The sequence below is a fragment of the Exophiala mesophila genome (assembly GCF_000836275.1).
Source record: "Exophiala mesophila strain CBS 40295 unplaced genomic scaffold supercont1.1, whole genome shotgun sequence".
NCBI lineage: Eukaryota > Fungi > Ascomycota > Eurotiomycetes > Chaetothyriales > Herpotrichiellaceae > Exophiala > Exophiala mesophila.
In genome coordinates, this window is record NW_015622504.1 from 3,532,923 (window position 1) to 3,554,723 (window position 21,801).

At 50.1% G+C, this 21,801-nt stretch overlaps 8 protein-coding genes across 10 annotated transcripts; 3 read left to right on the plus strand and 5 right to left on the minus strand.

Moving 5' to 3' along the window:
- Positions 1 to 59: 59 nt before the first annotated feature.
- On the minus strand, positions 60 to 636 carry PV10_01130 (uncharacterized protein; the record flags this gene model as incomplete). Its single annotated transcript, XM_016365297.1, has 1 exon — positions 60 to 636. The coding sequence occupies one exon, from the start codon at positions 634 to 636 to the stop codon at positions 106 to 108; it is 531 nt and encodes a 176-aa protein (XP_016228946.1). The 3' UTR covers positions 60 to 105.
- A 313-nt stretch (positions 637 to 949) lies between these two features.
- PV10_01131 (uncharacterized protein) lies at positions 950 to 2,123 on the plus strand. The gene has a single exon (XM_016365298.1). It carries the CDS (start codon positions 1,097 to 1,099, stop codon positions 1,865 to 1,867), a length of 771 nt encoding a protein of 256 aa, XP_016228947.1. The 5' UTR covers positions 950 to 1,096; the 3' UTR covers positions 1,868 to 2,123.
- Positions 2,124 to 2,835: 712 nt separating this feature from the next.
- Positions 2,836 to 6,726, plus strand: PV10_01132 (uncharacterized protein). Its single transcript, XM_016365299.1, has 2 exons — positions 2,836 to 5,942; positions 5,997 to 6,726. Exons 1-2 carry the CDS (start codon positions 3,432 to 3,434, stop codon positions 6,348 to 6,350), a joined length of 2,865 nt encoding a protein of 954 aa, XP_016228948.1. The 5' UTR covers positions 2,836 to 3,431; the 3' UTR covers positions 6,351 to 6,726.
- On the minus strand, positions 6,620 to 8,547 carry PV10_01133 (adenosine deaminase). The gene is made up of 2 exons (XM_016365300.1): positions 8,249 to 8,547; positions 6,620 to 7,821 (listed from the first exon to the last, which is right to left on the minus strand). Exons 1-2 carry the CDS (start codon positions 8,316 to 8,318, stop codon positions 6,836 to 6,838), a joined length of 1,056 nt encoding a protein of 351 aa, XP_016228949.1. The 5' UTR covers positions 8,319 to 8,547; the 3' UTR covers positions 6,620 to 6,835.
- A 362-nt stretch (positions 8,548 to 8,909) lies between these two features.
- PV10_01134 (uncharacterized protein) lies at positions 8,910 to 12,192 on the minus strand. Its single transcript, XM_016365301.1, has one exon. It carries the CDS (start codon positions 11,710 to 11,712, stop codon positions 9,031 to 9,033), a length of 2,682 nt encoding a protein of 893 aa, XP_016228950.1. The 5' UTR covers positions 11,713 to 12,192; the 3' UTR covers positions 8,910 to 9,030.
- Positions 12,193 to 13,013: 821 nt separating this feature from the next.
- PV10_01135 (uncharacterized protein) lies at positions 13,014 to 13,592 on the plus strand (the record flags this gene model as incomplete). Its single annotated transcript, XM_016365302.1, has 2 exons — positions 13,014 to 13,194; positions 13,247 to 13,592. The coding sequence occupies 2 exons, from the start codon at positions 13,014 to 13,016 to the stop codon at positions 13,570 to 13,572; spliced, it is 507 nt and encodes a 168-aa protein (XP_016228951.1). The 3' UTR covers positions 13,573 to 13,592.
- A 397-nt stretch (positions 13,593 to 13,989) lies between these two features.
- Positions 13,990 to 17,338, minus strand: PV10_01136. Of its 2 annotated transcripts, XM_016365304.1 has the most exons (5): positions 16,038 to 17,338; positions 15,911 to 15,989; positions 15,512 to 15,859; positions 14,909 to 15,459; positions 13,990 to 14,857 (listed from the first exon to the last, which is right to left on the minus strand). In XM_016365304.1, the coding sequence occupies exons 1-5, from the start codon at positions 16,824 to 16,826 to the stop codon at positions 14,645 to 14,647; spliced, it is 1,980 nt and encodes a 659-aa protein (XP_016228953.1). In that variant the 5' UTR covers positions 16,827 to 17,338; the 3' UTR covers positions 13,990 to 14,644. The 2 variants fall into 2 exon arrangements, with proteins under 2 accessions (XP_016228953.1, XP_016228952.1); XM_016365303.1 differs by having other exon boundaries at positions 15,512 to 15,989.
- A 1,938-nt stretch (positions 17,339 to 19,276) lies between these two features.
- Positions 19,277 to 21,643, minus strand: PV10_01137. 2 transcript variants are annotated; one of them, XM_016365306.1, is made up of 2 exons: positions 20,287 to 21,643; positions 19,277 to 20,238 (listed from the first exon to the last, which is right to left on the minus strand). In XM_016365306.1, exons 1-2 carry the CDS (start codon positions 21,371 to 21,373, stop codon positions 19,607 to 19,609), a joined length of 1,719 nt encoding a protein of 572 aa, XP_016228955.1. In that variant the 5' UTR covers positions 21,374 to 21,643; the 3' UTR covers positions 19,277 to 19,606. The 2 variants fall into 2 exon arrangements, with proteins under 2 accessions (XP_016228955.1, XP_016228954.1); XM_016365305.1 differs by having other exon boundaries at positions 19,277 to 21,643.
- Positions 21,644 to 21,801: the final 158 nt, after the last annotated feature.

Consider the following 21,801-nt stretch of genomic DNA (forward strand, 5'->3'; position numbering starts at 1 on the left):
AAGACATTTCTGGACAGCGTTCGTGATGCTTTTAGCACCGTGAGGAAAGTGGTGTCGTAGTCTAATATGAGTGTTGAGGGAAATGTGGAACATTTTCGGTCGAGTTCACTCGTTTTCGTCGTCGAAACTAGGCAGGACGACATTCCAACCGGGATCCTCTTCGATCTCAACCTCTGTCGAGGCTGGTTCAGTATCTCCGTGGTCTTGAGACTTGGACGGCGAGGTCGACTTGAGTCTGTATGCAAGCCAACACCCATCGGTCAAGCCTACGCCGATGGGATCTTGTGTTTTGGTAGTGCCTTTGCCGCCAGTCTTCTTCTTGTTTCCTTTGGAGGAGTTATCATCTCCAGAAGTCTCTAAAGACACCCATCCCTGGCTTGGATCTTTTTTATCCACTAGAATTCCGAACTCGAGGTCTTCAGCGTCTTCTGGGAGTGATGTTGGCGAGTTCGGGAATGTGGTGATGTTTCGGGAGCGTAATGCGGCGACAAGAAGGGCTTTAATCTCGACGAGAGGAGTGGCCGGCAAAACAGAGAGTAGAGTGGTCGACTTGTCATGTTTGAAGAGGAGGGTTATTGAGTCTGAGGTAGGAAGTAGTGAGAGGCTCTCAGCGGCATTGAATGTGGCGGCTGTCATATTGTCTGGTCGAGGGATTTCTCTACAATTATGGCTTGGTTGTGATACACGTGAGGAATGGTTGCTGTTGTTTTTGGTGTTCAAGATATGGCAGGGTAGTTGTACATGATCGAAGAGGACATACGAGTATTGTAGATCGAGGGTGGACCCATTTGGCGCGAGATGTCCTTCGCACCTTTGGTGTCATGCAGGCGTGACAGGCCTGGCAGCGTAAGGCTCGAAGCACCCATGCCATCAGACTCGGTGCCTTAAGGCTTCTTTAGCTCCCCGCAACTCAAATCTCTTGCCAAAATTACTGTCCGCCTATCATCCTCTACACTCGACGCTGAAAATTGAAGACGCAGCCAGCTCTTAAACATATCATCTCATGGTTCTGTGATTCTTTGACGCATCCAGAACAATGGCAGATACTTGATTGAACTTCTGTGCTTCACCAACTCCCCCCACTGGTTTCGTCCCCATGTGGCCATTCACATCTGCGCCGCAACAGTCACGAGGTCAAACAGGACCTGCACTCGAGTTTTCCGATGAAACCACCGACACTCCTCAACAATCCCATGAGCAATCCCTTGAAGAGTCCCTCGCCGACCAGCAGCCAACAACATATCACGATGTAGCCCAAGATGAGGAATCATTTCGGATCACTGGCTGGCCCAACGAGCGCCTTACCGTGCCCGTCCTTATTCGAGCACCGTTGCTCATGACAGCAGCCTTCTTTACTGGGTTTGCAACGGGCTCCTCTCATGGATCTATCAAAGCAGGAGCAAGGTTTCGTGCTGAGAACGCCCACCGTCTACCTGTCACAGAGAAGGGATGGTATCTCTATCACAAGTCCAAGAACAATAATATGATGCTAGGTGGAATGAAGGAAGGCTTCAAGTTCGGCAGCGTGTGCACTCTCTGGGCAACATTGTTCATGGCCACGGAGGAAGTGGTCGATCGATCTCGGGCTCGCATATTTGCACGGAAAGACGATGAGGTAGCCATGGGTCAGCGAGACGCAGCCAGCACCGTGATTGCCGCCATGACTGTGGCTGGTTTGTATAGTTGGAAGCAGAGATTCGACCGTTTTGCAGCTGCGGGTACAGCCAGACACGCACTTCGATATTCACTCGCGTATGGATTGGCACAGGATGTGGTGGCTACCCTTCAAGGATCTCCGCCTGGATACCTTCAATGGTTAAAGAACAAGGTCTTCCCGCAGCGCCAGGATCTCCTTACACAGGGATAAGGACCAATTTCTTCTAGCTCTGATCTCTGACTCGTCAGGAGTTGAATATCTCCGTGAGCGATGAGGACATGTTGAGTTGCAAGTGGAAGCTGTGGCTTGTCGTGGCCTTTGGGCGGCATTTGGCGCAGGCAGCGCCCCTCGGCCCCAGGAAAGTGTCCCCAGGAAAGTGTAATCATGCCTTTAATCTGTGTACCTGTATGACCTATGGGTGCTTAAGTTTGTCTCTAATACATATGAGCACCGTCCGATGAGATATCTCCTCTACTCTTTGCATGATTAAAATCCATCTTCCTGAAACTTGAGTTGCAAGGATATACAGGTAGAATGTCTATGTACATGTAAATATAATATTCCCAGCCGAGTTCCTGTCGGAAAGCATGATCGGGGCCGACAAAGTGTATCCCTAACTCGTCTTCCCCGCTAAAGACGGATGACATTTGCGGCGCTTGATGCCTATCATGTGTTTAACTAGGCGGTCAAGGTACACACTCAGGTCTTGATAAACATCATCGTCTTTCCTTGTTCTATTTCGATGCTCTTGAGGTACCATGGAAGCTGCCCATTTCTGACTACCTAGGTACCTATCGGTACCACTCAAGTGCATTAAACAGCATTGATGGAACCAAGTCCTAGGGGAGGCCGAGAACCTTTCTATGATGGACAGCATGTGCATGCATTTATCTGTTCCACTCTTTCTTTGACTTGCCCCTCACCTACAAACCTTGACCCTCCGGGTTTCAGGGTCTCCGCGTTGAGGGCATCTAGGCCTTTCTAGCCGTCGCTAAACAGCTAGGTATCTACTCCGGACCTACGCATGTGTGGCATGCTCATACAGCACCACGCCAGGGCCGAGGGGCCGAGGGGCTAACCGCCTCTGTGAAAGATACTTTGTGTTACTGACTCCATTCTTTAACTCATCCGAAACGCGGTGCAAGCCGCAGGCCTGCCAACCATCCCATCCGGCCCCAATCTGATTATACAACTACACATCCTCACTCGCTGCTCGTCTGCAACACATCATCCTATCGCATGCATCCTTCCTGTCCGCGGTTTCCTACATGCTAACCACTCCAGTCGGATTACACGTTTATTAGTAGCCTGCTTAAGCGACCGACCATTGCATTGGTCCATCCCCTCCGCCACAGCCTTTTGGTGTCCAAATACACTTGCCCTCCTTCCATCGCTACTCTCCCAGCTTGCACGTCATCCCATCGTCGGAAAAAAAGTCACGCTTCACCGTCACCCACTCCTTCACACACACCCACAACCTGTCCCATCGAATGTACCGTATTTGACTTGCAAAACTTGACTGGGGCAAAGAATAAAATTGAATACAAAGAGCAACACAAAGCATTTCTAGCCTCTCGGCACATTGATCACACCTGCTGCCTCCTCTCAACTCCGAAACCCGCACACATTGAAGTCCTCCACGCTTCCAACCTCTCCCCCATCATACCTTGTTCGGTCGCATCATGGCCGCGATCACAGGATGAGGCCCAATAAATACCAAGCAGTGCTTCATCTTGTTTGAACAAGTGGTTTGGGGACCCAACCTCAAGGCAAAATGAGGCGCCATCATGGAAGGGCTCTGTCCCCATATCACGGTCGCACCGCATCACCCCCCTCTGCCGAAGTCTCTCTAGTCCGCAAGTTTGACTCCCAGGTCAACCCTTCTCGTCCTGTCAGGCAATCCCCACTGGCAGCATCGCAGATCCAGGGTCTCCCTCTAGACTTGATCGACCGCATTCGCTCCTTCCCGCTCTTCCAAGGCACCCCCGATTCCTTTCTCGCCGAGATTGTCGTTCAGCTCAAACCTCAATTACACAATACAAACGACTACATTCTCACCGAAGGCGACGATGCAAAGTCCATGTACTGGCTCGTCCGCGGTGCCGTCGCCGTCACCTCCAGAGATGGTGAGAGCACCTATGCGGAACTCAAGGCCGGCGCATTCTTTGGTGAGATTGGTATCCTCATGGAACTCCCTCGCACTGCCACCGTCGTCGCTCGGACCCGTTGTTTGGTTCTTGCTTTGAAAAAGGAAGACTTGCAGACCATCCTACCCCGGTATCCCGACGTCGACCGAGCCATTCGAGAAGAAGCCTCTGAACGTTATACACAACTGTTAAAGAAGAAGGCCCAAATCCAGCTAGGCTCCGAAGACCTTGCTATACATGAGAGGAGAGGTTCGAAGCGAGCGCGCAGCGCTTTTGGCGAAGATGTCGACATGGATCAAGATGGAAACGATGGGGCTGTGTCTAGCAAACGAAGAAAGTCTCCCAGCCCTGGAACTGCCGACATTTCGACTGCAAGTGCGCTAGGTCATGGCTTGGTTAACATTCGAGCCACCTTGAAAGAGCTTCCACTCTTTGCCTCACTGCCGTCTGACATACTCCATTTCCTCGGTCTCAATGCACAACCACGCAGTTTCACCCCCTTCACCGACATCATTAAGCAGGATACCAGAGGAAGAGAGATATACTTTATTGTTCGCGGCGAAGTTGAGGTCCTAAATGAGAGAATCCACGCCACTTCAGACGCCAGGAAAACGGCAAATCATCTCCCCAATGGAGTTCCGAAAACACCACACATCAAGGCTCGACTGAGACCGGGTCAATACTTTGGCGAGGTTGTCAGCTTGTCCCTGACAGATCGAAGGACTGCAACTGTTCGATCGGTCACTCAAGTCGAATGTTTGATGATCTCAGAACACGTATTGGCTGAGTTCTTGGACAAATGTCCTCCAGAGGTCCTCCGACAGATCGAAGATACGGCAAAGGAGAGATTGAAAACCGCCTCGGAGAATGATGTGGTCATGAACGATACAGACACAACACCAGACATTCATGATTTGGCAATAGCCGACAAGGGCAGGGCGTCCAGCCCTATACCCCATGGCCCCAGAGTGACTTTTACTGAAGCCGAGATTAGCAGCTCTGCCCAACCATGCCAGGCAGACGAGCCGCTTCCGCTGAAACCCTCTGACCCGGACCCCTTTCTCAGCCAAGGTCTTGAAAAGGTGCGTTCTAGATCGAGAAGAGGCTCTCTTGCACCGATGCCCCCCGACGAGTCAGGAAAAGACAAGCGCCGGTCTCCTCGAGCTTCCCCTACGAGTGTTAGTGGCCATTCTCCACGCACCTCCGCATCGGGAACACCCTCACCTATCTCCGAGCACAAAGGTTTGGGATTTCCATTCTCTGATCCTTTCTCTCCCGGCGGACGACCAAAGCCCCGATCACGGTCGAGCCGTGGTTCGAATCGTGGTTCAATTCCTGACCAGCTTTTACCTTTGATTCTTGCACATCTCGACTTGAATGATCTGATGCGATCTCAATCGGTGTCCTTGCACTGGCAAAATGTATTAAATACTGCTCCCAATCTACTTTCCCACCTCGATCTATCACAGTACAACCGAAAAATCACAGATCAGATGCTCATCAACCGCATATGCCCATTTGTTGGGAACAGACCAGTCCTGATCGATATCAGTAATTGTTTTCACATTACTGATGAAGGTTTTGCTGCTTTGGTCAATCAGTGCGGCGCCAATGTCCACACCTGGCGGATGAAGAGCGTTTGGGACGTGACAGCGGCTTCGATATTGGAAATGGCGAACCAGGCGCGTGGCTTGAAAGAGGTTGATCTCAGTAATTGTCGCAAAGTCAGCGATACTTTACTGGCTCGAATCGTGGGGTGGGTTTCTACCGGGCAACAATCCTCAAGTAGTCGCAACAAGTCACAGCGACCCGCGCTCAACACCAAGGTCAATGCTCAAGTCATTCCTGCTGCTGGAACCGTATTTGGCTGTCCTGACCTAAAGACTGTGACGTTGAGCTATTGCAAACACATTACGGATCGAACTATGGCACATATCGCGACCCATGCAAAAGAGAGAATTGAGTCATTGGACCTTACGCGGTGTACCACCATCACAGACGCAGGGTTTCAGTATTGGGGCAACGTTCGATTTGAGAAACTAAAGCGGCTTTGTCTGGCGGATTGCACGTATTTGAGCGATCAAAGTATCATATGGCTGGTCAACGGGGCAGGGAACGGGTTGAGACAGCTTGATCTGGTAAGTCGGCATGCAGGTGGAAAGTGTGATTGACTCTAACTTATCACTACACAGTCGTTCTGTTGTGCACTTTCCGACACCGCGACAGAGGTCTTAGCGTTAGGTTGTCCCAATCTGACTCATCTCAACATGTCCTTCTGCGGCAGCGCTGTTTCTGACCCCAGCCTGAGATCGATTGGCTTACACTTGACCAACCTGAAGCAATTAGCCGTTCGAGGTTGCGTCCGGGTGACTGGCCTTGGTGTGCAAAGTATTTTGGAGGGCTGTCAGAAGCTTCAGCTTTTTGATGTCAGCCAGTGTAAGAACTTGCAACCCTGGCTTGTCTCTGGTGGAATTGAACGCTGGCGCTCTTTTGGCCGCGAGGTCAAATTTATCACCGTCAGCGTTGGGACCAAGCTGGTGAGATGACATTTGACCTTGACGCCTAATGATTCACTTCCCTTCACGACATGTAACTTTCCTTTCCTGGTCGAAAAACTTGTTCGAAAACTCTTCACGATATGAAACGTTATGACACGAAAAATGAATTCCGCTGATAAGCAAAGCAACCGGAGACAAGATTGGATCATTCAACCCGTGCCGTTGGAGGGCACTTGATCGCAAACAGAAGAAAGAAATGGTCGTTGTCCCGGAGTCTGGCGAGCGTAAAGAAATGAATCATGGGCTAGAGATGATGGGTATTGTTCATGGCATTCTTCATCTAGGTTGAGGAGATACCCCCATTGATAATGATACAGATGGTTTATGCATGTTGGAATAGGCCAAATAAATCATCGTCAGCCTTTTCCTCAGGACAAGTCAGTCCTCATGCTTGCGCTGCTATGATTGGATCTCAAATAGCATGAGACGAGATGACATGACTGCGCAATTCTCCAAACGAATCAACATTTGCATCAACGCTGTTCAAACATCTGCAAAACACTGGCAAGCCTTTCCCTCAAATGACTCTTCCTCTCCTCGGTGCACCAACTCCCTTCAATGGCATTGCCACAGATGACACCCCATTCCTGATTTGTCAACGAAAACGCATCTTGCACCTGACAGTAGTTCTCCAGAATATAGCCGCCAAAATACGCCGGGTCGTCCGAATTGATGCTGAACTTGACACCTTGATCCAGATAGAGACGTAGAGGCAGGTCAGCTATTTTGGTCACACACTTCAACTCAACATTAGACATCGGACATAAGGTGACCAGGATATTCCGGTCGACGAATTCGCGCATCAGTTCCGGTGAGTGTCCAAGCTTGATACCGTGATCCACGCGCGTGACATGGAGATCATAGAGCGCGGAAGCCATATACTCAACACCGCCTTCCTCGCCCGCATGAGCCGTGAGATTGAACCCCCTGTTCTCGGCATCAGAGTAAATGGACGTATACTTGGTCCCCAAATTCCCCAACTCAGTACTCGACAGACCCAGACCCTTGACCCTTCCAACCTCAAGATCCGGCACCGCATGCTCGGTATACATGGCATGTCCGTCCTCGACGGGCAAGTGGCGCAACACACAAACGATGATTTCGCTAGAAATGCCAAAATCCGCCATGGCACGTTCTCGACCACGAGTGATTCCCTCGACCACGGCGGCGTACGGCACGCCGCGATGCATGTGGACCTGAGGGTCGAAGAAGACCTCGGCGTGCAGAACACCGTCGGAGTGGGCGATGCGGAAATAGTCGTACGTCAGGGATTCAAAGTCGGCGGCGGACATGAGGACCGACATGCCGATGAAGTAGTAGTGGAGAAAGTCATCGAGAGAGGTGAATTGACGATAGCGTGCTAGAAGAGAGGATGGTGATTGGAAGGCGGGATCGCTCGAGGGGAGGTCAATGTTGTTGCGGCGGGCGAGGGTGAAGAGGAGTTCTGGAGATAGAGAGCCTGTGGGATGGAGAAGAGACGGAGAAATTGATTAGTTCTTGTGTCTGGAAGATGGATGGATGAAAAAGAGCCTGATGTATATATGGGAATGGAGTCTTGGATGGCTGACAAGTAGGAAGGAAGTGTGGGAACAAAAAGGGAAGAAGTAGCAACCAAGGTCACGTCCTTCCTGCCGTTCCTCCTCTCTCTCTCCCCTTCTCCTTCCTCTTCTCTTCTCTCTCATCGTCCTCTTTGCCAGTGGAAGGAATCATGCCAAATCAATCTCCCCCAGCACTGCGTTGGTCCATTGTGCCATAGATAGCACAATCACCACCATCTTTCTGGATTTGTAGCAAGCCGCTCCCATTTCAATGCCTCGTCTCTCTTCCACCCTCAACTTCGAGCAACAAAATGACAAGCAAATGCTTTTTTAACAAGTAAGACCTACCTTCCAAATGCATATGATGCTCACACTTTGGCAGAGCCTGGAGAAACTCGTGTTGCTTGCCTTGACACATGGTGAAACCGTTAATCTGGATCAAGTAGTTGAATAGTCGTTAGACACAGCAAAAGAAAAGAATATGGGAAAGACAGTAAATATTGATATACTTCAAACAGGAAAAGTCAAGGAGTGGAATCAAGACATTTATGCAAGATGAATATATATATATATATATATATATATATTATAGATGAAAGATGTTCTAACAAAACGGTGGATGGGATAGAGGTCTTCATCCATGGTTGCAGATAACGAGATTAGAGCACAGTCCTGAATGATGAAAGGTCGTGGCGGAAATCGAATCCTGATTCGTACTTTGCCTGCAGATCCGTCGATGTAACGTAATCGATACTTGGCGCCTTGGAAGAACTTGTCTTCATTCTGGTTGGTAGAAAATTCTAGTAAGCAATTTCTGGCGTCGGCGACCTCCTATAGCGTATATTTTGCTTCGTACAACTATCATGTGGCTTCTGGACATGGACAACTTAACCCAACACCATCTAGATCCTACTTCTATCAATTGCCTCATTAAAAGGGTGATGATTTGGATTTTCTTCTCTAAAGGTCGTCGATCGGCATGAAGTCACAGAACAAGCTGTTCAGTGGGCTGGCCACACCTTATATTTATAGTGATTTCATACAGTTACAGGTTGTTTTGAACAGGTGAGGATACTCCACCATCGCCTCTCTCTCCCTCGTGCCTTGCAATGATTACAGTATCCAATGGATCATTCATTGCCTGCAGCAGAAAAGCTTTTGCCCAACCCAACACCTTTTTGTCTTGCGTCAATGACGGCTTCCAGACATGCGCCCACAGTTTCCAAATCACCCAATAGTCCAACGTGTCCTCGGTCACTTTCATGCCTGCCACCTTTGACACATCTGTAACCCGCGGGCAACTGCGCGGCGCTCGCGAGCACGACTCCGTCGCCTGCTGCGAATGCCAAATCGTCAAATGCATCATCGTACTTGATTGATTCCATGTCTGCTACCCGTGCGCTGTGCACCGTTGGTACTGTCTTTCCAAATATAAAGCCATGTGGAGGGTATAGATTGTCTTCTTGGTGGCTTGGGATGAATTTCAGCTGCTGTCGGAAAGCCTTGATTTCTGCCAATACTCTGGCCAGATATTCTTTGGCGGCCTCGTTCGGAATCGTCACCGTGGTTGCTATATTCGGTTTGCTGTTCTGTGCCGATTTCAATGACGGGCCAACCATTTCCTCTGCATTCTCGTTCAACGCGTTTTGCGCGGATTGAACCGACCCCTGACCTTCGACTGCAGGTTTGGAGTCGTTAGGTTGAGAAATCTGTCCATTGAGCCACGAAGGTCGAGAGGGGAGACTGTCAGATAATTGTCCGATCAAGCTCTTTCGGCGATCGCCATTACTGGAATTCCGACAGAGAGGAGCCTTGATGCAAGGAGACAAATGATACTCTTCCCAAACTCGTGGGTCAAAAAAGTCCAATGGGTACTTTTCGTTCGTATGCTTCTGGATGAAACAATGGCCATCGTCAGGTAGCAAAGCAAAGCTGGTCCTGATGGTGAAGTTGACTTGAGCCGTCAAGACTCGAGAGCTGAGCAGAACATCATCACCATTGCGCATTGGTCCGAGAATGTTGACGCAGTTCTGTGGAGTGCCTGCATAAACCACACCCGCAAATAAATCAGGTCTTTGGTTCACGGCATGTCTTGTAATCAAGCCTCCAAGACTATGAGCGATGATAGTCGCGCCTCGTTGGTGACGGGGTGTGTCGGCACGGTTGCATTCCAGACCTTCCAAGAAGGTAATCAATCTCTTGCTCAAGAGATCTGGACTCAATCGCCAGTCATAGCCCCAATTGTGCACTCTGAGTTTGTTTTGTCGGGTGTTGGGGCACTTTTCTAGATGTTTCAACAATCGTCTGCAAATATCAATAGGTCCAATGTGAGACAAAATTCCCGAGGGAATAATGGTTTGCTCCATGTTTTCCTCATCTTCTCGCGATAAGCCGACTTCGAGATCAACCTTGCGTAGGTTCAAGCCAACTTTGATGGGGACCCACAGTTGTCGGTGAGGTGGTTTCGCAGACCTCAGGACCGAACCTCGATATCCACCCAAGATGACCACATCCCCAGTCAGTTTAGACAGAGCGTGCGCCAGCTTGGGGTGTGCCCTCTGTTGGGGGGTTTCGACATCAATGGCCTTATTTGATAGCCGCAAGTTCTTCAGGGTGGTATAGGAATAGTGTTGTGCCTGCTCAGGGGTCAGGTGGCGTTTTGGAGAGGGGCGCATAGTCGGCATCTTGGGGAGCTTTAGAGTAGAATTTTGAAGGCTGTCTGTTATTGCTTTGAACCGTGAATTGACCATCTCGGAGACATCGGCAAAGGCAGTGGTATCGTCGTAAGCTGAAACACCTGATATTCGCCTCCCAATGTATAAGGAACCTTCAGAGTTGGAGCGAACAAGGCTTCTGATTGATTGGGGACTTTTTGGCTCTAGCAACGACTCGACATTCCCATCCAACTGACGCAACAGGGGAGAGCTCGGATGTTCGGGAAGAACTTTTGCGTGTTTTGTATCTAGTGGATCTCGCTCGGATGCGTCTTTGATGGACCACCAAGGTCGATTCCTCTCAGGTGGTGTCGTGGCAGCCGTAGTCGGATCTGACCCCGGCTTTCTGGTGCTCGACAACGCGATGGAGAGAGAACTCCGGTTGATTGAAGGCGAGGGAATGTCGGGGAGAAGTTTTCGTAGATTGTTGAAGATGGCAGTTGGCCCTGACGAGGCACGACGCCTGCCCCCTTCACCAGCATTTCCCAGGAACGAGCGCGTCAATGATTGACGAATGTTTGTGGGAAGGTACTGAGCCGACGATTGCCCCTCAACAACAGCATCAGACCGCCAGGGTGTCGGAGGTTGAGGTTGCGATGAGGATGAGACCCCGGTGTCATCAACAGTTCCAGCTTCTCTCTCAGGGTCCATTCGTTCAACTGATGCATCGAGTGGCAAGTCTGAATTGGTTTTCTGAGACAGAGGCACATGGTGTGCGTCTGGGAGGACGCCTGGTTCCTCTGATGGAGACTGCAGAATTTGCAAGACTGGATCAGACTCGTCGTGTCCATCGTCACCGTCTACTTCAACGACCGAGTCAATGGACTGTAGATACTCCGGGGCTAGATTTAGAGCCCGGGCTTTTTCAGCGATCGGGGTTTCTGGCGACCTCATATGAGTCTGCTGTCGACTGATGCTGATGCCAATGACGCCATCATCCCAGATGGTATTCGTGTCCAAACGGGAAACAGAATGGGAAGAAGTAGGGTCATCGACCGTGGTTGGAGGCTCTTGATCTGGGGACACGTCTCCATCCTGGAGATGTTGATCCTGGGCGGAACTTGAATCTATCGTCCCCCGAGTATCGACCAAAACCATTGTGAAGCGACGGATGCATGAATGTGAAGTATTGATGATGGTTAGCGTCGTTCAGTCCAAGTTGATATGTGGTCTTCCCGGCTTAGGGAGTGGGACACTGTGATGCAACCATATGCTTATATCCAAAAGAGGCTGAAAAGTGGTGTTGGATGCGCCAAATGAACCAGGACGATGGGGCAGTGCAGAGAAGGAATATGACTAGGACAAGTGTGTAGGAAGGTGGAAAGCCTGAAGATCCACAGCAATCAGACCCAAGGAGTGGAACGTCAAGTATATCCAGAAAGCAGCAATGGTAGCACCCGTGAAGTAGGAATACAGTTTACCGGGTCCAGGGAATGAGGATTGGTGATCGAATACAGAAATATGAGAAAAGAGGATGAAAAAGGAACGTGAAGGTGAATGGTGAAGGCAAGTCGTTGAAGTGACTGATAAGGTCTGGGGAAGAGTGAGATGAAGAGTCAAAGTCCCTTGGCAGCAACGGTAGTTCCAGTTCGGAGAAGGCGCTCCCGACAGGCACGGATCTTTCTCGTGTAATTATTTAATAATTTCGTAATATGAGGGCAAGCACAAGCGTGAAGACGAGCACGGAGCTGAAGGAACGATGGAGCATGAACGGGCCTGCTGCCTGCCCGAGGGCCTGGCAAGTTGCAACGCAATCATGGATTCCTCCCTAAAGAAACCAAGCGAAGGATCCACGATGAGGTCATGACTCGTACCAACATGATACCAGCGACCTGATTGATTCCTCATTATCTGAACATACAAAATAGAGGAACTCATAGCTATTAAATAAACCTGCCAGTCTTGACTCCTGCTGCGGATTTATTCATAATAATAATGAACGGTTTGACCGAGTGTCCGTATTCTCAGCTGGGGGGTCTCACGTATGACGAATCACCACAACTTGCAACGGCAGCCACTCCAGGATCTCGGACCCTGACGGATGACAATTGGACTTGGCGTCGTATTCTCTTGCATCGGTCACTTTACGCGATTGGCTCCTGCAGCTCTAGTCATTGCTTATTTTTAACTCTAATCCGGCACTTTCTTGCGAGATGAGTTCGACGAGGCTTGACATTGTCGTTGGTGATGATTCAGTGACGAGTGTGTCACTGTTTCAACTCGACTCTATGTGACTCAGTGAAGCATGCGTGAATCGGCATTGATGACTCTGGCTAGTAATGACTATGAATAGGTTTGGTCTGACCTGCTGGACTAGAATCTATTATAAGTATCCCATCAAATCCTCCCTCAGGTTTCTACATTTTCTATACCTCACTTCAAACTAATCTCAATTCAAGATGGCCCCCCAGAAAGTGCCTGAACTGAAATGGTTTGGTGGTGACCACACCAACAGTGTTTGGTTTGCTCTAGCAACGATCTTGATGCCCAAGCAGTATGCTCAGGTCATGGCCATCCGCAAAAGTCGAAAAGAGCGAGCTCAGGCGTTGAAGGCTGCCTCAAATTCTGCTCCATCTGATGGTCTTGTCAATTCTGTCGAAGGACAGAGTTAAAGCTGATACAGACTCTCCAGACATTGCGGAGGTAGCGACAAATCCTGTGAACGAGGAGCAGGACAGCCACTTGCCTCCTCAGACACAACAAGAACCATCCGCCAACGAAGTCGACCCTGTTTCTGTTTCCGATTCTGTCCAGACTTTGAACCAAGAGGAACAAACCCCAGAAGGAACATCCTCTCCTTCACCAACACCAGATCTCCCACTACCAAATGCCGCAGAGGGACAAGTCAATGCTGCAGATTCTCCCGCACTGCAAGTGGAACAAAACGCCAGAAGCCCAGCACCTAGGTCTATCATTGCCAACGATGACAAATTGGCAACAGGAGGCTCGGTGCGTTGATTCTATAGCCAAGGCGTGGGCTTCACTTATCCTCACATAATCTGACACTATATCAAGAGATCCCTCCCAACAATGTCGATCAGGGGTGACCGGCCAAACATGTCCTCGACATCTACCTCAACATCGACATCATCGTGGAAGTTCACAACAAGATCGTTGCCGCCAAATATTGGTATTTAATTCTTGGCCGTCTAATCTTTACACCGGATGAACTGTGCAAGATGTTCATCCTTCACGGCAAATCAATCCCCGCCTCGCCTCATGGAGTTACACGAGTGTGCAACTTCACACGTTCTTCGAGTACCCTGGACGTTTCAACCCCGCCAGAGGCATGAGCTCAGGGCTGGTGACAGGGAATGATAGAAACTCAGATACAACACAGACTTAGACAATCTCATCTCATTTAGTCTTCTTTTGCTCCCACTTGATTTCGATCAGCGCTAATATACTTAAGGTCCTCTCTTGGAAGAATTCGCACAACTCCCAGCTAGTAGAGTCATCAGCTTATCTTTTCATAGTAATGGCGAAAGCTACGTTTTCCCCATCTTTCTACCCGAAAGTTCTTTTGCGAAATGGTTTTCTGTCTTAAGCACATTCACATCTACGACTATTGTATGTCTGCATGACCCCCTACGTCCCACCACTCGCATGGTCAGACTAGCTTGTGCGACAAAACATGCCATGGCTCCGAGGATGAAAACAATACTAATAGCTCATCTCTACCGACGGTGCACCTTTGAGCGTGAGTGACCTCTAGCTAGGGTCGTGTGCATGGATGGATAAGTCCGACAATGGAAAAGAGCTCGGCCATTAGCTGCCCCGTGGCCATTCCAATGACCCCGTGTACCGCGTCTCCTTCCTACAGTCTTCCATAGCAATATCACATGCACCATGCCTTGCACTCATATGTACCCGGGGTGTTCATCACATCATTCATGCCTCAGGGGGATCGTGATCTGCAGAAACAATTCCTTCGCCAACTTAATTGAGGCCCGAGCTCGAGTGTTCTGAAATCATCATCATTCACAATACTCAACATCGTTGTCTTGCTCGAGTGTCACCCCAAACACTGTCAAACCCGCGCTCGCTTAGGATCGGGGCCAGCGTTGGCACGTTCTTCTCGTATCCGAATTGCCTCTGTGCCGTCATCGATCATCGTTTCTCGGAACCAGGGATGTTTCAGGGCTTCCTTCGCGGTAATGCGGTTCTTAGGATCGTAGACAAAGATCTTTTTGAGAAGATCCAATAGTTGTTTGTTAAATGTTGTATTGGCGGGGATAAATTCCTGTCGTCATGTTAGTCACCATTCATCAACATGCATAGACTCGCCACTCACGTGAAGGTGCTTCATTGCTTTGACGTATTTTCTGGAAGCCTTTGAAGTATCATTGTTGGGATAGTCCAGTTTGCCACGATTGAAGAACTTGGACGCCGAATTAGCATTCGCCCCTCGGCTTCCCTGGCACACTTGTTTGACCAGTTTGGTGTCGATTTTGCCGTTGCAAACCGCTTCCATCATGGCAAGGTGTTCCAAATTGTCATGAGTTTGGAAGAGGGCATCGCCAGTGAAGAACTCGACAATGATGCAGCCTATACTCCAGATATCGCACGGAAAGCTCCAACCCAGCTGCAGAATGATTTCTGGCGCACGATAGTGTCTTGTCGAGACAACCGACGAGTGGTATTCGTCATCAAAGGTTGCAGATCCAAAGTCGATCAAGCGGATCTCACTGTCAAGGAGAACTCTTCTCTGACGCGCGGTCCTTGAGGTTGTGTGAGAAGACGAGGGAATGGTTCGATTGTAGGTGAATGTTTGGTACGCATTATGCACGAGGAGGATATTTTCAGGCTTAAGGTCGGTATGTATCAGGTTGAGGTCATGCAAGACTAGATGGAACGTCAGTAATGGCTCTTAAGAGGCGTCGGAATGCACACTCACAAGCAACACTGGTGAACAATTGCCGTGCAAAAGCCTGGATCTGTGAGCTCGGGAAAGGGACAAAGCTATTCCCTTTGAGGAAGTCAAAGACGCTCTGGCCTAGGAGATCTGTGACGATACAGATATGGTTGCGAAAGTCAAAAGAGTCTCGAAGGTGGATGCACTTGTTGCGGTTCGTCTTATCGTTGAGAGCGAGCGTAGAAAGAACGCGGAGCTCGATTCGACTAGCATCCCGATATTTTTGAACAGATCGAATGATCTTGACGGCACATTTTGTTCTCTTTTTGCGATCGTACGCTTCGACAACTTTACCAAATGTGCCTTGGCCCAGAAGTTTGATGATATCATCTGTGACAAGTTTAGCTATCAGCTGCTCTTTGGACAGAGTGTTTGACTTACATCTATCTGTCAGTTGTGCATTAGGAGTGACAAGGTAGTGTCCATCATCGTCATCCACCTTTTGGTGTTTGTGTAGGGTCTAGAAACCGTCAGCGGAGGAAAGTGAACAGAAAGTGACACAACCTACATCGCGAACCAGGGGAACATGAACATCAGCCGCTTTCCTTAGAGGCTTAGAGGGGGGAATGTAATCTGCAAAGGCATCGGTTGTGGATTCTTGCTGTTTCCGCTTTGCCTGTGCTCTCGTCTCTTTCTGGGGTTGGACTCGTTTTCTCTTTTGACCAACGGCTCTTACGTCTTCATAGCTACTACTGGCATTGTTGCCAGGGTATGACTCGAGAGAAGTAGGGGCGGTCACGGTCTGCAGAGACTGAGTCCGGTCGCCGGATTGATAAGAGGCAGATGAGGAGCCACCAAACTTTGCTGGATGTGTGGAAAAGGTGGGACTATCTGTGTATTCGACTTCATAGCCCTGGTCAACTTTTCGCTTTCGACCGTTGGAGTATTGAGTATGATCAGATCTTTGTCCATTCGAGACGTTTGTTGGAGGGTCAGGGCCAGGCTCTGGTGAATCGTCATCGATGACAATTATTTCCTTGGGGATACCATTTTTGTAAAATTCACCCCAGTCGGGCTGTTTGCTTGCAGCCTGCGATGAGGTGGGCAGGGATGAGGCCATCGAAGGGTTCGAAGGCTGTCGGTATGAAATAGCAGGAGAAGGTTGAGGTCTAGGATACTGGCTAACTCCGCCGGCGGTAGGGTAGGTAGGGTAAGGGTTATTCACTCTCTGCTGGGCAGGCAACGTATTGGCAGTCGAGTATGTTCGTGTCGTAGGCGAGTAGAGATTCTGGTGGGGATAGCCATACTGAGAATGATGTGGGGGAAGTATGGTGGTTGCTACTGAAGGAGTAGACATTTTGGGTTGGAAGTCGAGGGTGAGGTTGTGGAGTGACGACGGCTAGTCCAACAACGTAACAGTTGTGGATCGGCAGAAGCCGCGACTTCCAACATGCGCAGGTTGGAGTGAGGATCGAAATCTGGCAATTTAGGGACGAGATGGGTGTATATGATGATGGTCAGGGTTTTTCAAAAGGTGAGGTAGAAGGCAGGGCAGAGAAATGGCGTGTTTGGAGGAGGGTTGAGAGGCAGATAGGGTTGGAGGATGGTCGTCGAGGCAGAGTTCTCTCGTTCTCGTTGGCGAAAATGTGGAACGCCGGACGGACTTGACTAGGAAGAGACAGCCCACGCAACGTCTTTGCTGGATCGTCAGAGGTGCTGAAGAAACTTTCCGGTCATGGTTCGGGCATGAAGAGAGAGACTGTTGACAAGCAATTGCACTGTTAGGTAGATAGGGTGGTGATGAGATGGAAGAAGATATCTGGGGAAGGCGAGAGATCAACTTGTGCAGGGAAGCGATGGCGTCGATGGTGTGGTGTAGATGGGACGCAGCACCGCAGGACCAGGACCGCAGTAGCTGCCGTTGGCTGAGCGGTTTCTGTCCAGGCCGTGACGTGACGAGGAATCGAAGGGACCACAGAGAGGCGGGCGACTTGGAGCCCCGGCGGTTCGCTGTTGGGGCCTTGGTTAGGTGCTGAAAAGCCAAATGGTGGCAGGATGACCAGGGTGTTTGGTTAAGGGATACAGGCAGTGGGCCGGTGGCCAGCCAGAGTGCAGAGCCACAGAAACCGGAAGTCCGTAGGGGGAGTAAGGCAGTCGATCGACCACAACGTTGAGTCGATACCGCTGGAACTTAGGCAGTTTTAGGCTGACCCTGTCAGGAAGAGATCCACGCTGGCGACCGACCGACTCGATTTTTATTGGCAACTTTGAAGAGGATAAGAAAGAGAAGGCCAAGCCTGGTAGAGAGGCACAGAGGATACTACACTGCCTGTACGCAGAGACAGAGACGAGGAGTGTTGTTCACTGCAATTCAACTGAGAGAGAAGCCCTGGGGTGGTTCCCAGGCGTGCAACTGGAAACACGGATATCTAAAAACAGTCCTTGATGGGGTGCTGACCTCCGCCTTTCCCAAGTACCTACGCTGCCTACCTAGGTAGTCATTATTATTCCAGGCAGAGCGTTTGGGTTGTCTCGTCACCTAGTCATTTGTCTCAGGGGGACATCGTTAAGTCTTATCCATTGTCATTTTCTACTCATACAGTGACTTGATAAGCACGGGCAGTTAAGTAAAGTACATGTTAATGACTGAAAGTTGAACCTAGCCCAACGATTTCGACACACTTCCACTCTTCGTATTCTCTACGTACTTCTAAGTTAGTGGAGGTCGAAACCCACTTCTTCTTGGACCCCCAATCCCCATCTTCTTCGCCTCTTTGGCTTGGCTATCTGGCCGCACACCTTGCTTCATCTGCATGCGTCCTATGTGACTTTGGACTTTGTTAGACTGCTGAATAATAAGAACATACCAGGTCTCTAAAAGCCCACAGGAATACGCAGGATGTTTTATAGTAATGGACGTTTGTGTGAAAACCCATAATTTGTAAGGTGTTCTTTCATGTGCAAAGTCGTGAAGCCGTCATTTCTAACCAGCAGATCACAGACGATCCGAAGTGCTGAGTTAGAGCCCCTCCATGGCCTGTTAGCTAACTTTCTTGTCATTCTCTCCTGCACGCCAGCCCATTTCGCGCTGTGACCAGTCCATGCGAGTTAAGCCCCTCGAATGCCATGCCATGAGGCACTAAAACGTCTCTGACGTGCTGTGCTTTTTCCCCACTGGTAATGGTTGGAATCTGCTAGGCTATGATATGAAATTCAGTGGCTGTTTCAAATTCCGTCTCTGAACTGAAGACTTGACTCAAAGATTGTCCAGGTTGCAAACATGGCAATTGTATGTCGTGTACATAGTATGAGTCTCAGATATCATCTTGGCGGCAAAACACCCCTTATCTCCGTGCCAAATCTACCTTGACAATGATGCTACAGCTGTCGAAGGCCAGTATTTCACGTCTCCCTAAATTACCCTACGCCTCATTATTCAGCTTCGCATATTTTCCATCATGTGCGTTCAGCATCTGAAGTGGTAAAACAGTGGGAAGTTTCCAGGGAAGTACAGGTCAAATACGTTGCCACCTTGAACGGCTTGACTCGGGAAAGATATTATGCCGGAATCAGGATCCATGGAACCATCGAATATCACCTGCTTCATGGGGATTGTTGTCGGTGAAGCCAACTCTCATCCTGTGTGGCAGATCACGATCACTCCTCCCGGGGCATGTTCGGTCGCCACCACCAATTAAGGGAGCCGCAGTCGCCGGATTGGAGCACGGCTTGACTAGGTATGCGCGGAACAGCGCATTGCCGCCAAAGACAGAGCCATATAATGAGAGGCTTCCTATAACGTATTTCCTTTGTAAGGTAATTATGCAAGCAACCTGGCTTCGCCCTCCAGCCATGGAATCAAGAGTGTCGGTGCCATTAGGACGAAATGAAGGCTTCTATATGAAGACCGCAAAAATTCTACAGTTCTTTTTTGCCTGTTTCATGATTGTATGTTACAGCAGACTGCAATGCACCTCTCATCCGCATGTTGGATACCAATCCCCATAACCTCCAATGCCCATGACCCGATGCGGTGTTTTTATTCGACCGTAAAATCTGTAGATCAAAAGATGGTCACGACTCAGTCCTGCGGTGCGCATAATCACACCGAGGCACCAAAGCCGCAAGAGAAATACATCAAGTCTCGGGCAGGCTGAGACCCCGAATGTAAGATCGAGAAGCCCGCCCGTCTGATTCTAAAACGAGGAATACATCTCGTGCCTGAATCTTGGCGTCCTTCGTCTCATCCCATTGTCCCAATTGCTTTCCCTTGGCGATCTGGCTTGTTCGAGCGCGATCCGATGCACCAGCTGGCGTTGTAGCAGCAGAGGTGGCTCCGGAGCCTGGTGCTGCTCTTCCAGGCGTCGCAGCCGGACTTGACGCAGCACTGGCTCCCTTTCCAGGGTTCATCCAGTCGTAGGTCCTCTGCTTCTTGCCTCCAAAACGGTTCCCCATGAGCCCAGAGACAGCCATTCGAGCTGCTTCGTTGGCCGACTTATGCTGTTGTTGCTCTGAGAATTTGGACTCGGCCAACTTCCTCTCCTTCTTGGTCGTCTTCTTCTCGGCCTCCATGGCAGCTAGAGCGGCTTCTGCGGCGGCATCTACCCCGTTAGGCCCAGAGGTGCCCTCTGCATTTCCTGCGTTTCTCCGTTTGAGTCGTTTTTGACGTCGTGCGTCTTCTCGGGCTCGGTCTGCTGAAGACGCTATGTCCAGAACATCGACAAGGCGCGCGAGAGCGCTTTTCTCGCCGTTGGCTTGTGAAAGAGTGCCTGGGTCACGGTTAGATAGAGTCGAGGGAGAGTCTTTGGTCATCATACGCTTCAAACTGCTGCTGCCTGCTGGGCTCACCATGCCTTCAGGAAGATCCGTGGGAGCTTTGATTGGCACAGCGATGTCTTGCCACTCGTCGGGGATTTTTCCTTTGGCGTGATCTTGTCGTTCGCGAGATATCCGAGAGGCTGAGCTAATCAATCCGGTAAGGCGGGCTCTTGTGGCCAGGCTGACAATTTTCATAATCTCGGATAGACGTTCACCTTTCTGGCCCGTGTCCAGGATGGCTTGACCTCTGTCAATGACCCGAGAAGCAGCTTCGAGGCCATTAACACGTACAACTGGTGGGGGGCCGACTTTCTGAGTATTGACTAGAACGCCTGATTGAGGATCCACCAGATGCTCTGAAATGCTGATATTCCGAATCTTTTCATTTAACGCGCCGCCCAATAAAAACATATCCCAAAGTGGATGCTGACTATGTCTCGCCGCCTCCCAGTCCAGGCGTTGCTCTCCTCGTGACTTTAGTTCTTCTGCGGTGGGTTGATAACTCGGAATAGGAGGCTGGCCATCGAGCTGGTCTAGAGACATAGCGGTACCTTCGCCTTGGGAACCGGGCGCAGTGAAAGAATTGGCTCTGCTGTCGAATCCGGGTCGCGATTGAAAAGAGTTTTGAGCAGAATTGGCATAATAGTCAGGCCTGGATAACATACGTGCCTCCTCTTCAATGTTGATTCCCGTGCCAGACAAAATATCCTCATAGTTCCGGTCGCCAGGCTTTTCAGGTTTGTCGACCGGTCGTTGAGGAGGAGCCATCGACCCGGGTCGCAGCATGTTAGGGGTGGACCCATTGACGTTAGGCCCGCCGATGGGAGTGGAAGGTTGAGCCGTAGGTGTTGCAGGTTGAGATGATGCGGGAATCGGTGATTGAATTTCGGGAGACATTCTCATCCTTTTGGCCGGAGGCTGATTGAAAGTAGGGGAGAATTGTTGGGGGGAGGGCGTGGAATAAGGAACGGGCATTTGCGGCGACTGAGGGCTTGGTCGACTGTTGGAGGGAGGGAAGTCGCGATGAAACGAGGTCTGAGTGGGAGGTAGAGGAGGACGAGATGAGGCAGGCTGTGGTTGGGCCATACTGGATGAACTCGTCACCTGAATATGAGGAGCGTTGACTGGTGGCCAACCGGGGGGAGAGACGTTGCTGCTCTGGTAGGTGTCGAATGGCGCAAATCAACGCCGGGACTCAGTCTGGTCCGTACCATGCCTAATAATGTCGTGTCGACATGTGCGCGACGAGACGTCGAACGTACGATGATGGCGATACGATTGTTGATTCGAGAGGGTGGATGGAGAGTCGTGATGCGAGGGCGTGAAGGCGACAGGTTAACACGCAGAGAAGTTGAGATTCGAACTGGAGTGGAGGATGAAAGCAACAGCAAACCAAAGGAAACCAAAGCGCAGCGCAGCCAGGGAACCGAAGTTAGATGGGAGGCTAAATCACGTGACGTGGACCGCGACATTCCTCCTACTGACATTATTATCACTCAAGTTATTAGTCTGCG